Source organism: Elephantulus edwardii, unplaced genomic scaffold (genome assembly GCF_000299155.1).
Source record: "Elephantulus edwardii isolate Elephantulus edwardi_28Jun2011 unplaced genomic scaffold, EleEdw1.0 scaffold00008, whole genome shotgun sequence".
In the NCBI taxonomy this organism is placed as follows: Eukaryota; Metazoa; Chordata; class Mammalia; order Macroscelidea; family Macroscelididae; genus Elephantulus; species Elephantulus edwardii.
The window spans coordinates 34,229,557-34,242,584 of record NW_006399758.1 but is presented as its reverse complement, the minus strand read 5'-3'; the positions used below and the strand labels follow the sequence as shown (position 1 = coordinate 34,242,584).

Sequence of the window (13,028 nt, the reverse complement as noted above, 5' to 3'; positions counted from 1 at the left end):
TCCATAGAAGGCTGTGTTGCTAACCCAAAGGCCATGCCTCTCTGGTGGTTTGAATCTATTATGAGAAAAAGATGAGTAATTTCCTCTCCTGTAATTTACAGGTGCAGAAACCTCTGGAGGGTCGGCTAGATCTGACTCAATGACAATGAAAGGGAGAGAGGATTAGAAATTATTACTATCTCTTCTTGCAAAAACAAGTTGTGCAAACATTTCCCTGTCCAGTAAATGTATCCCAGATAACTATTTACTGTTCATCACCTCTAAAAGGGAGAACTGACATATTCAGGGAAGACACTGAACTGCTTAATTTCCTAAAGGGCAGAATCTGAGATTTTGGTGCTCTACAGTCTCATAAGGTAACTAAAATCACATGTACATCACTATTCAATGCTCACATAACCCTTTGTCCAAGCTCTTGACCCTTGTTCCACAAGTGAGACAGTCAGCACCTTGATTTCTTCCTTGAAGAATAAGCAACCAGAATGTTCCCTGGAGACAAAGACAGCAAAGCTTCATCTCATATACTTTGTCATATTGTTAGGAGAGGCTGATTTTTTTTTTAGAAGGCCACCATATTTAGAAAGATGGAGGCAAGCAAAAGAAAGGGAAACCCTTTGGTAACACTATCATATTCACCATATTGAGTCTTCCTATCCATGAACAGGACACATTTTTCCATTTCCTTGGGTCTTTTATTGTATCTTTCAGAAATGTTCTGTAGTTTTTTTTTTTATAGGTCTCTTGCATCTCCAGTTACATTCACTCCTAAGTATCTCAATTTGTGGTTGGCTATTGTAAATGGTATTGCTTTCTTGATTTCCATCTCTGAGTTCTCTTTGTTACTGTAGAGGAATCCTATTGATTTTTGGATATTGATCTTATATCCTGCCACTCTACTTACTTGGCCTATTAACTCAAACAGGTTTTTTGTTGAGTCATTGGAGTTTTCTGTGTACACTATCATCTCATCTGCATATAGCTATATTTTAACCATTTCTTTTCTGATCTGGATGCCTTTTATTTCCCTCTTTTGTCATATTGCCCTAGCAAGCACTTCCAATATAATATTGAAAAGAAGTAGTGACAGTGGGCATCCTTGTCTGGTCCCTGCTTGCAAGGAAAATATTTTTAGTCTTTCTCCATTGAGAATGATGTTGGCTCTTGGTTTTGCGTATATACTTTTCACTATGTTGAGGGAATTCTCTTCCATTCCAATTTTGCTGAGTATCTTTATAAGGAAGGGTTGCTGGATTTTGTCAAATACCTTTTCTGCATCAATTGCTAAGATCATATGGTTCTTGTTATCTACTTTGTTAATATAGTGAATTACGTTAATTATGTTGAACCATCACTGCATACCTGTGATGAATACCACTTATACCCTGAGCATATGAGAACTGACGCACAAACTGAAATTTGTACACCAATGTTCATAGCAGCATTATTCACCATCGCAAGAACATGGAAACAGCCCAAGTGTCCACAAACAAATGGATTGAGAAATTATGGTACATTCACACAATGGAATACTATGCAGCACGCAAGAGCAATAACTTTGTATATTATTACCTAACTTGGGAGGGACTGGAATGCATTATGCTGACTGAACTAACTCAGTTCACAAGGATAAATATTGTTGGTTGATTTAAGTTTAACGGTTCCACCTGTCCTAGTTTTCCCCCTTTCTAGACAAATTACCTCTGTTAGCATTTAAAGTATTGAATTGCACCAAATGCAGTCCCTACCAAGTCAGAGGTTCTTCATAAAATCGCCAACAACATCCCTGCAAAGAAAGTGTCACCAGCTTCTTCTTTCTGCTCAGGGACACAGCCATTCACACTGCTGCCTGTTGTCGTTAGGTCTCATCGAGTCACCCATGACTCATAGTGACCCTTTGAGCAACAGATCTGACCTTTGCACTATTCTGCACCATCCTCAAGATGCCTGATGTACTCAAGTCGATCAGTACTGTCAATTCATCTTACAGAGGGCCTTCCTCTCTTCTCTGACCCTCCACCTTTCCCACTGTTGTTTCAGAAGCCATCAAATCGAGTGTGGCACGTAGCAACACACTGAACCCTTTCCTATATTTTGTCATTCTGATCATCTCTAAATTTTCCCATTAAGCATTGACAAATATGTCTCACTAAAGAAAACCCCACAAACCCCATTGTTGAGTCACGTGTCTATCCATTGGCTGAAGCTACAATTTGTGTCTTTCCATGATTGTTGAGTTTATTGGGAAATAGCAAGCTTCACATAATCTAGAATAAAGAATGACTCATTTTTTAAGACTTAAGTGCATCTGATTCAGGCCATAGTCATTCCAGTTACTAGCTATGTATCTGAGAGCTGGACAATGAGTAAGGATGACCGAAAACGAATTGACGTCTTTGAGCTGTGATGTTGGAGAAAAGTACTGAACAATCCCATGGATGGCCAAGAAATGAACAGATCTGTCTTGGAGAGTGTGCAGCTGGAGTACTCTTCGGAGGCAAGAATCATGAGGCTTCTGCCTAGCTTACTTTGGGCATGTTGCTAGGAGGTGCGTAAGAAGGACATGATGCTGGGAAGGGTGGAGTGTTGGTGAAAGAGAGGAAAACCCTCAAAGAGGTGTATTGACAAGGTGACTGCTGCTATGTGAACGGGCTATTGTATGTCAAGAAGTGTGAGGATGGCTCAGGATAGAACAAGATTCAGATCTTTTGATCATAGGGTTGCTATGAATCATGCTTGACTCACAGCACCTAACAACAGCATTTTCCCCCCCAATCAGGACAGCCTCTTTCAGTCCTGCTCCAAGCAAGCCTCTCTCTGGACCTTAGCCTCTCTGTGAGGCGGTAAATTGTTACAGAAGACTATTCATCTCTCTTTCATGGTTTGTTCCTCCTGGCAGAGCTATCTCTTGTTATTCTCATTCTCAATTCACTTGGGGAGAAGTTGCTAATCTGACTGGAGAATTTATAACATCTAATGGCCATGTTTTAGTAATGGCAGCAATTATTACATCCTAAAGTTAGGAACTCAGTTTATCATCCTGATAGTTTCTCCTCTCCAATGAACTAAGTACAACTAGGCATGGGTTATTTCTTGGGAAAAGCCTCACAGCCTACCTTGTAAAATTAGCACATTTTCCTTCAGTCTGTTTTTCAAAATTTAGAGTCATGGAAAATTCGGAGGAATTACTTTAGCCTCAAAGCCTAAAGGCATTTTTCAATATAATTTGAACCAGAGCCCTATGTTCAACATTAACAAAAATCCCAACCCCTTCATCCATTTTCTCTTTGTAAGGTTTTTTAAAAAAATCTTTTGATAGAAAACAAAAATTTAATTCATTGATTGCAAATCAAATGAGAGCCCTTGTGGCATAGTTCACAGGAAGTTGCACTGTTAACCCAAAGATGGTACCACCCTCTGGTGGTTCAAATCCACCGCAGCTCCAGAGGAGAAAGATTGACTGTCTCCTCCCCTACAATTCACAGCATGGGAAATTTTCTGTAGGGTCAAGTATGATTCAGTTCCAACTCAGCAGAAGAGAGAGAAAGAGAAAATAAAATGAGAGGGGTCCCAGAGTGGCATATAAGATTAAGAACTAATTAAAGTTTGTAAATTCAAACCAACCCAAAGGTGCCTCAAAGGAAGTGCCTAAAAAAAAAAGGAAGTGCCTAGTGACCTGCCTATTAAAAGTCATTACCTAACACAACAAGATAAAAGTAAACAATCCAATTGCAAAATGGGCACAGGATATGAAAACACACTTCACCAAAGAAGACATTCAGATCACAAACAAGCACACGAAGACATGTTCAAAGTCCCTAGCTCTAAGAGAGATGCAAATCAAAACAACTATGAGATATCATCCCAGCCCAGTAAGAATAGCAAAATTTAAGAGCAACAAACAGCAAATGTTGGCAAGGTTGCAGAGAAACTGGAACCCTTATTCACTGTTGTTGAGAGTGTAAAATGTTACAATCACTATGGAAGGCAGTATGGTGTGTTCTCAAAAAGTTAGAAATAGAAATTCCATTTGACCCAGAAATTCTACTACTGGAAATATACCCTAAATATATCAGAGCTACCACCCAAACATATATATGCACACCAATGTTTATTGCTGCATTGTTAGCAATATCAAAGAGATGGAAACAACCCAAGTGCCCATCAACAAACTAATGTAAAGAAACTGTGGTATAGTCACACAGTGGAATACTATGCAGCACTGAAAAACAAGGAACTCATAAAATGTTATAAAAAATGGGTGACGCTTGAGGACATTATGCTCAGTGAAATATCTCAGGCACAAAAAAAAGGACAAATACTGCATAATGCCACTGTTATAAAACAGGACTAACTTGGGGGCTAGGGGGAAACTAAGGAAAGAGGTGCCAAATAATGAGCACTACATTTAAATCAATGAATAAAAGAACTACCTAAAAGAAATATATGATTAGGTATTATTTGCATGACAACAGTTCAGAATACGAGGTGCATATTGCAAAGAGGACTGGGGTGAGAGGGAGGAAAGAAATTGTGCAGTAATGAAAGGATCTTGTTAAAGAGAAAAATGAACTATGGAGGGAGGAAGGGTGAAAAATGTACAACAATGAATGACTGGAAATCAAGTTTTCTGTAAACTTTCTTTAAAATATCAATGAAAAAAATCAAAAAATACTTGGGAAAAAAAGGGATAAATACTTCATGACGCCACTGCTATAAGACAGGACTGACATGAGGGTTGGGAGGAAACTAAGAAAGGAGGGGTAAATAATGTACACTGCATTGAAACAGATGAGAGAAAGAACTGTTTAAAAGGAATATGTGATTAGGTATTATTTGCATGATAACAGTCCAGAATAAGAGCTGCATAGGAAAGTGAAGGTAGGGGGCAGGAAATTGTGCAACAATTTTTTTTTTCCCAAAGAGAAATGCAAACTGAGGAAGGGAGTGTAGGAAGGAAAATGTTTAACAATGAATGAATGGAAATCCAAATCTCTATAAACTTTCATTAAAATCACAATTAAAACTAATTTTTTTTTAAAGAAAGAAAACACCAAGACTTGGGTTAAGTGCCCCTTAATCTTTAAACTCCTTGCTCTTTATCCCTTTAAAGAGCCCCTTCATCTTCTCCTGCACATTCTGATATCTGCAACTCCTTCCTACTTCCTGTTCCTCGGAGAACTCTCCAAACAAGCTCCTGCATACAAAGCTCCTCCCGAGAGTCCAGTACAGCAATGCAGCCCAAGACCGGTCTCTGGTAATGTTTTTAGAGAAGAACTGAGAATGCTAAAAGGCATGAGCTACTCATTTGCAACCCAAGACCATTCTCCAGTAGTGCTCTTAGAGAGGAAATGAGGACGGTAAAATGCATGAGCTACTCACTTGGGTTTTCCCTTAAAGCAAGGTTTATGTAGAAATAGAATTCTAGTTCAAATCCATTTTTCTCTTAGAATTTTTTAAAATAACTGACTTCTGCTATCCAATGTTGCCAGTAAGTGTTCTGATAACAATCTAATCCTTGTTTATTTGTGTTGCGTTTTTAGTTCACATCTGAATTTTTTTTTTTTATTTTCCTGTTTAGTCTTTGGTTACCCACATAATCTACAAATGATTAACCATGACCCCCTTCTGTCCCTTAGAATCTAGTTTCTGCATTCCTAGAATCCCTCTCCTTGGCAACAAACATCTGCTGTGTTGGAAGCAATAGCTTCCTTTATCAATATCAATAATACTCATTGCCTTTAGCACTTCACAATTTATGGAGAATTAAATGAGCTAATTTATAAGTCTATGTGCTTTCTGTTGGTCCTAAGATCATGATATTTTCTCATTTCCTGGAACAATGTCTTCTTTTCCAGCAGATAGATTTTAAAATATTATTCTTTGTGATTTCTAAAAATATGTCTTTAAGTTTACTCTCTTAGTCTAATTTTTCATTTACTTTTTAAATCAGCCTTGCCACTCTTTTCCTGGACATAAATGCATTTTATTAGAATAAATATTAAATAAATAAAGCTCCCGTTTTCTCCAAGCAAGCTATCAAGGAAGCACAAATGCCAAGATATACTTAAAATGAAAGAGAAGTGTAAATTTTTAAGACCTTCAGACTGAATATAAAACACTATAGATTTCTTGATGCAAAGATAAGTTTATTTTATGTAAATAACTATTAGTCTAAGAGTAAATGAATAAAGCATTCACAATGCATTTTGGAATTCCTAAGATACAGTAATTTAGGAGACATTTATATATTCATTCATGGACTCCTTCAAACTGCTACTATTGTATGAAAGTGTTAAAAATGTGATGGCCTGTTCGTAGCTTACCTTGCTCTGAAAGAAATATGTGAAACCAATGGGTAATATAAAAATTTTGTTGAAATGAAATATAAGACTATTACAACTATTTTACGTTATTTTGATTTAGGGAGGGTTGCTAGTTCTTGGACTTGTAGATGAATGTGTATTATGCATGTATATTTGCATGTGCGCCTAGTGGATATAAATGAACAATCTCTGGTGGTATAGTCTATAGAAAGTTGTGCCATGATTCTAAAGGTTCGAATCCATCAACTACTCCAAGGAAGAAAGATGTGCATCTCTTTATGTGCCGTTTATAGCTTTAAAAACCCAAAGGAGGTACTTTCTACCTGAAAGCAATGAGTTTTTAATTGTAAGATGTGGTTATATTAACTTTTTAAAGCCTTAAAATAGTTAACTAATTGTCAGTAGGAGTAACTGTCACCACATTTACAAACCAATAGAATGTGATTCTCTAACAGAATAAACATTATGGTCAGTTTCCAACATACGAATGCACTAACATGCAAATTAACAGGAAAAAAAATATCTAGAGGGTGGATTGCTGACACAGAATGCAGAAAAAGTTTGGAGGCTGTAATTACATTATAGCATGTTCTAGACAGATAAAAAGTAATTTAAGTTAGGAATTTGTGCATATCCATGTGTGCATAACCATATGTAAGAGCTAATGTGTACAAACAATACCATATGCATACGTGAGATGTGCTAAAGCACCCAAAGTCTTCACAGCCTTTAGGGATGACTGAAAGTTGCATGTATTGTTACTATGTACTGTAGAGTTGGAACCAACACATCGCTGATCCTCCAGTAGGTTTTCTGAGGATTTAAATCTAAGGAAAGAGATTTCCCATCTTTCTCCTGCAAAGCCACTAGTGGATTCAAACTGTGTGCCTTACTTACCATTAGGCTATCAGAGATGCCTATATATTCACTATATACTACTAGACCACCAGAGCTCCAAGTATATATATACTTTCTTAATAATTTGAAAGTTTATGGTAGACCATCAGTCTGTTGGCTAAAAAATCAGATTATGTTCAACATTTAATCCCTTCCATTCTGAAATTTGTTTTTAAAAGATGGTTAGTTACAAAGTAATTACATAGCAAATTACTTTTCTCTCAATATAACTATTGAGGGCAGATGTCTGACTTTACCACTAATTATTACCTAGTGTTTGATGACAAAAATTCATTGTCATACACGTGTACATACATAGAGAAATAAACCTCTTGCCTCTTGCATGTTACTCAACAAGACAGAAATAGTAGGTTTTAGAAGACTTAGACCAACTGGGATTTTGAAAAATTAATTATGCCAGGTAATTTAGGGGACTATAGCAGGCAAGAGATAGAAATTATCAGTGATGGCTTTATCTTATTTAGATCTGCAATCAACACCCTTGGCACCAACAACCAAATCAAAAGACATGTGACGTTGGGAAAGTCAATCAGGGACCTCTTGGAAAAGGACATCGTGCTTGGAAGGGTCAGGGAAGAAGGGGAAGGCCCTCAACAAGATAGATTGGCACAGTGACTGTCACAGTGAGCTCATATGTGCCAGAGGTGATGAGGATGGCATAGGCTGGGTGGGCTGGGGTTCAGGTCTGTTAGTCATTTAGTCACTATAAGTTGTAGTTGACTGGATGGCACTTAACAATAGCAAGTAAAGTTTTCTAAGTCAAAGTTTCTTTAAGAAGATTCTGAAGAGGATAGTGAACACTATGTGCAGGTGACTCTAGTAGTAGCAAATGGAAATTTAGAAATAGTAAATGGAAATATAAATTTAGAAATAATAAATGGAAATTCAAATTACTATTTAAAGATGTTGTTGTTTTTGTTGTTGATTGCCTTCGAGTCAAGCACGAGTCAGTGACCCCAGGAACAAAAGGCCTGAGCCCCTCAACAACTATCAACATTTTTCAAAGTTCATAGAGTTTCCAGAGGCATGTTATTTAGGAAGTGGATGTCATTCCTCTTTCCAAACCTGTCATAGAATGTTATTGCTTACATTTTTTAAGCAAAATCCTTAAAACACATGGATAAATGATAAAATTTGATAGCATCATTTATTTCTTTAATTTAAAAGATTACCAAGAAAACCCTACCTTAATAAATTCAAGTCCTCCACTAGTTCCCATATTATTGAATTTTAAGTGTGCCAAGAGACACCAGTAACCTCTTTTTTTTTTCATTTTCTTACATTCTCTGATTTCTATGACATTTTTCTCTGCTATATCTCTCTTTATAATTGCTACTTCCTAATTCCTTTTCTTATGCTATTACTTAAATGTCAGCAAATTCCAAGGTTGAGACCTCCCAATCTTTTCTTGTTCGATACAGGTTCTAACTGTAATATCATCCACTAGATAACTCTACCATCACCTCTAGACAAACGATTCCTAGTTGTACATTTACAGCTCAGTACACTCTTCTGACCTCCAAACCTAACTTATCAACTGTTTGCTGAATATCTTTGTCTTCACACTTCAAGCTTAACATGTTCTAAAATAAATGTGTCAAGACTGTGACACACAAGTTAAGCACTTGACTACTAACCTGAAAAGTGGTACCCCAAACCCGCTCACTGGCTCTGTGGAAGAAAGACCTGCAGATGTGCTTTCACTAAAAATTGTAGTCAAGAAAATCCTATCAATCACCTGGAGATACTGTGAATTAGAATTTTTCTCTTACAATGCTGCCTGTATTGTATGATGATGTCTACTTTATCAACTATATTAATTTCCAAGGGCTGTCATGCAATTTATGGCAAACTTGGTGCCTCAAAGCAAGGAAAAAAAATTGTTTCTTTCAGTCACAATTCTGGAGCCTGAAGTCAAGATGTTTGCAAATTTTGTCTTTCTGGAGGCTCCAGCAAAGAATTTACTTCATAGCATCTCCTAGGCTTGAGCGTTCCATAGCTTGTACATGTTATCACTCCAGTCCCTGCTTCCATCTCCCTGTATCTTCTCTCAGTCTTCACATTGTCCTCTCTTAGAGTTCTCCCTTAGAGAACATCATTCGTTGAATTTCGAGTCCACTCTAATGCAGTATGAACCTATTTTCAAAGAAAGTTACATTCTGAGGTGCTTAGTAAGCATGAAATTTGCGAGGATACCGTTCAGTTCAGCTCCATGACCAATCTTTATGTTTCTACATGATATGTTAATTCACCCCTTCAATTTTTCCCTCCCTTACGTCAACATGAGTATTTTTCTTTTTTTTTCCAATTAATTTTCTGAAACAAATAACTGATACCATCTCTGTTTTGCTTAAAATTCTGGAGTGGTTTTCAATCAGCACCTTAAACCAAATAATGCATTATTGAGCACCTTAAAGATAAAGTACAGTAAGTGTTTTGGAAGCTTGTGAGTCTCTATGTCCTCTACAAGGCAGTTAACCAACACCCCTTTTCTCACTCTGCATCTCTTGTCTTAAATATCTTTCATTTATACTATCAGCCAAAGTTTCATTTATCTTTCTAGTTTCAACATCACTTTCTTTTGGACAACCACGCACCATTAAGTCATTCTATCAGAATCAGTCACCCTTTCATGTTATTTTTAAAGCATTAATAGGAAATGAGGGAACATCAGTCCTGAGGTTTACAGCAACACTTTCAAAGTGTTCTAATAAAGAGACAGTTGTATGAGAATCCATTTTTAAATCTATATATGGATTTGACTCAGTGTTGGATGTAGGTGGTTTAGGGTTAGAGCAGGGTTCAGAGCTGTTGTACACAGGGTTGTTATGAGTCACCAACGACTCGATGGTACATAACAACGACATAATATTTTTTTCTGGAAAGGGTGTGGCCAGTGTTCCTTGGAGAAAAAAATGGCCAACCTTCATCTTTCATATTTTAGATGTGTAAGTTAGGCAAGGCTATTCCTTGGAAAGGGATATCATGCTAGAGGGTCCTTGAAGGAGAAGAAGTCCCCCCCTCACACACACACACCTGCAGTGAGATGGATTGACACTGTGACTTCAGCAATGGGATTTAGTGTTTCAGGTATGATGAGAATGACACAGGATAGGGCAGGTTTCAGAATGGCTGTACATAAGATCACTGCTATGAATTGTACTCTACTCAGTGACACCTAATAACAACAACAACAACAACACGTGATGTTTGTGCTATTTTTTAAAAGCTGATTTTTATGAACACAAAAAAACCCAACAACAGTATAAAAAAAATTGTCTTTCTTACTTCCCCTTTCAAGAAAGCTCACCCTCCAATTTAGTGAAAGGCTTACTTCTTACTCATTCTCATTTTCTTAATACTCATTGTACCGGCAACAAAAATCTCTAGAATGACCAGTAAATGAAATCCACAATTTTAAAATTATTTAAAAGCCTATATCAGTCATTAGAACTAAAATATCAATCATAGCATCAAAATTAATCATATTTATTTATGGTTTATGTATTTATTGGTTCCCTATTTTACCACATTCGGATTTTTCTTTGCTTACTATGAAATATAAATACATTCATTGCTTCTCTGTTTGTAGAATAAGTGACTCTAGTAATATAGTACATTACATTGTTATGGTGATAATACAAAGGTCAGATGTTCAGATCCACTAGTCACTCCAAGAGACGAAGACGGACAGACACCTTCACCCATCATAAAGATTTACAGCCCTAGAAACTCTATAGAGGTTTGCCATGAATTGGAATCAACTCAAATACAGTGACATTTTTGGTAAAGGTGGATAAGAAGGGCTAGTATTACTCTTGAATATAAGCTGGGGGCGGGGCAGGGGGGGAGATGAGAACATGTTGTTGTTTTTCTTATAGACCCTCAAATTGAAACCAATTCACACCTGACCCTCCAGCAGCTTTCAGAGACTGTAAATTCCATGGGAAGTGATTGCTTATCTTTCTCCCACAAAATAGCTGGCTGGTGCATTCAAACTGTGCCTCTGGGTTGACAACACAACTCCTAGTCACCAGGCCACCACATATAAAAGAATGATATTATAAATAGGATATAAGATATATAAATATATGTATGTACATATTTGAAATGTTTATAATGCTGTCTGATATAATTTCCAGCATTTTAACTATGAGGTGGTTTGTACAGTAAAAATTAGTGTGAAAAAGTGGCAATTATATGGTCAATTAGGGCTTATATGTCCTTAGGGCTTAAATTACCCGTTTTGACAGTTTGAATAGCCTGACTTTACAGGTAATGATCCAACACCCCTCAACTTCATGTCTTATAGATTTTTTTTCAAGAGCATTGAAGCACATCAAATAAAGTCAAACAAAAGGTTAGAACTAGTGGGTTTATTTATTCAATAAGCATTTATTAGAAATGCACCTTGTCCTGGGCTTTATGAGTCAATGATGATGTCTGCCATCCACATACATGGCTTCAAATACCTCATATACACTGATGGCCACCAAGATCCTAAGACCAGAACACATTTATGAATGTCTTCTGAGTATCACAGATAAGGCCCTTTACACATGGTCCTATAAAATTGAGCATACTGGGGTTTTTTTTTAACATACTTGAGTTGAACATACAAAAAGAACTCATATATCCATCATGACCAAATATCTGCTTTCCTCATGTACCTGTCACATCAAAATACCTGCTTTCTGAATTCCTATTTATATTAATATTTTTATTAATGCAGTCTTTTCTGCTGTAACTTTAGAAATTATTTTTTATTCTTTATTTTAATTCATCCAAAAGCTATAGAAATGACAAAGAATCACATTATTTCACCTGTAAAATATTTCTTTAATTCCTCTCTGTATCTTTCATTAGCTCAAAACATAACTTAATGGAATAATCCTGCCTCTACCCTTTATAATACTCTTCTTCAACCCATTCATCTACCATTGGTACTTCACCAAAGCACAAATCTATCTGCTTAGATCTATCATTTATTTGATACTCTATACTGGTTTCCCTTAACCTATAGGTCAGTGTTCAAATACCTAGGGAAGTAATACAGGGCCCATTGCAACCTCTTTCCAGACCCACTTTCACCACCTGGCATCCTCCATAACTATACCTGTCATAAAAATGCTTACTGTTCATGGAGTTACAATTTTCTTTCATACTCTTCTTCTACTTCCATTAACGGCCTAGTTCTTTAAGATATAAAGTACTTCAACTATTAAGCTCCTGCTTGGACTCCAGGTCAAGTTCAGTCTGGGCATAGCATTTTATACATATGTTTATTGATTTTTCTTCATTATTTATTTCAATTCTTACCTCCTCCATTTAACTATAAACATTCATAGATCTGTTCTGTGCCTAATTCATCTTTATACACTAAGTGCCCAAAGTAGAAAGATGATAAATATTTGATAGATAAATAAAGTAGATATACTAAGATTCCAAGAAATAACTAGTTGAAATATATATATAGTTGTTGTTGTTGTTGTTGTTATGTGCCGTCGAGTTGCTTGCAACTCATAGCGACCCTATGTACAACAGCCCGAAACTCTGCTCTTGCTTGTGCCAATCGCACTGTCTCTGACACTCCCATCCCGATTATTCCAGTCACTGAATCAATCCACCTCATAGAGGGCCTTCCTCTCCTGCGCTGTACCTCCACCCTCCCTAGCATGATGTCCTTCTCCAAGAACCGGTCTCTCCTCACAACATGTCCAAAGTATGTTAGACGGAGCCTCAGAATCCTTGCCTCCAAGGAGCCACCCAGTTTAACCCTTTCCAGGA

At 36.9% G+C, this 13,028-nt stretch overlaps 1 protein-coding gene across 1 annotated transcript in view; it reads left to right on the top strand.

The window, feature by feature from the left end:
- CNGB3 (cyclic nucleotide gated channel beta 3) overlaps positions 1-13,028 on the top strand; it is a 244,371-nt gene that overhangs the window by 109,443 nt on the left and 121,900 nt on the right. The window contains exon 4 of the mRNA XM_006880559.1: positions 5,111-5,254. Within this exon, the coding sequence (XP_006880621.1) occupies positions 5,111-5,254 (144 nt within the window). The remainder of the gene's footprint in view (positions 1-5,110; positions 5,255-13,028) is intronic.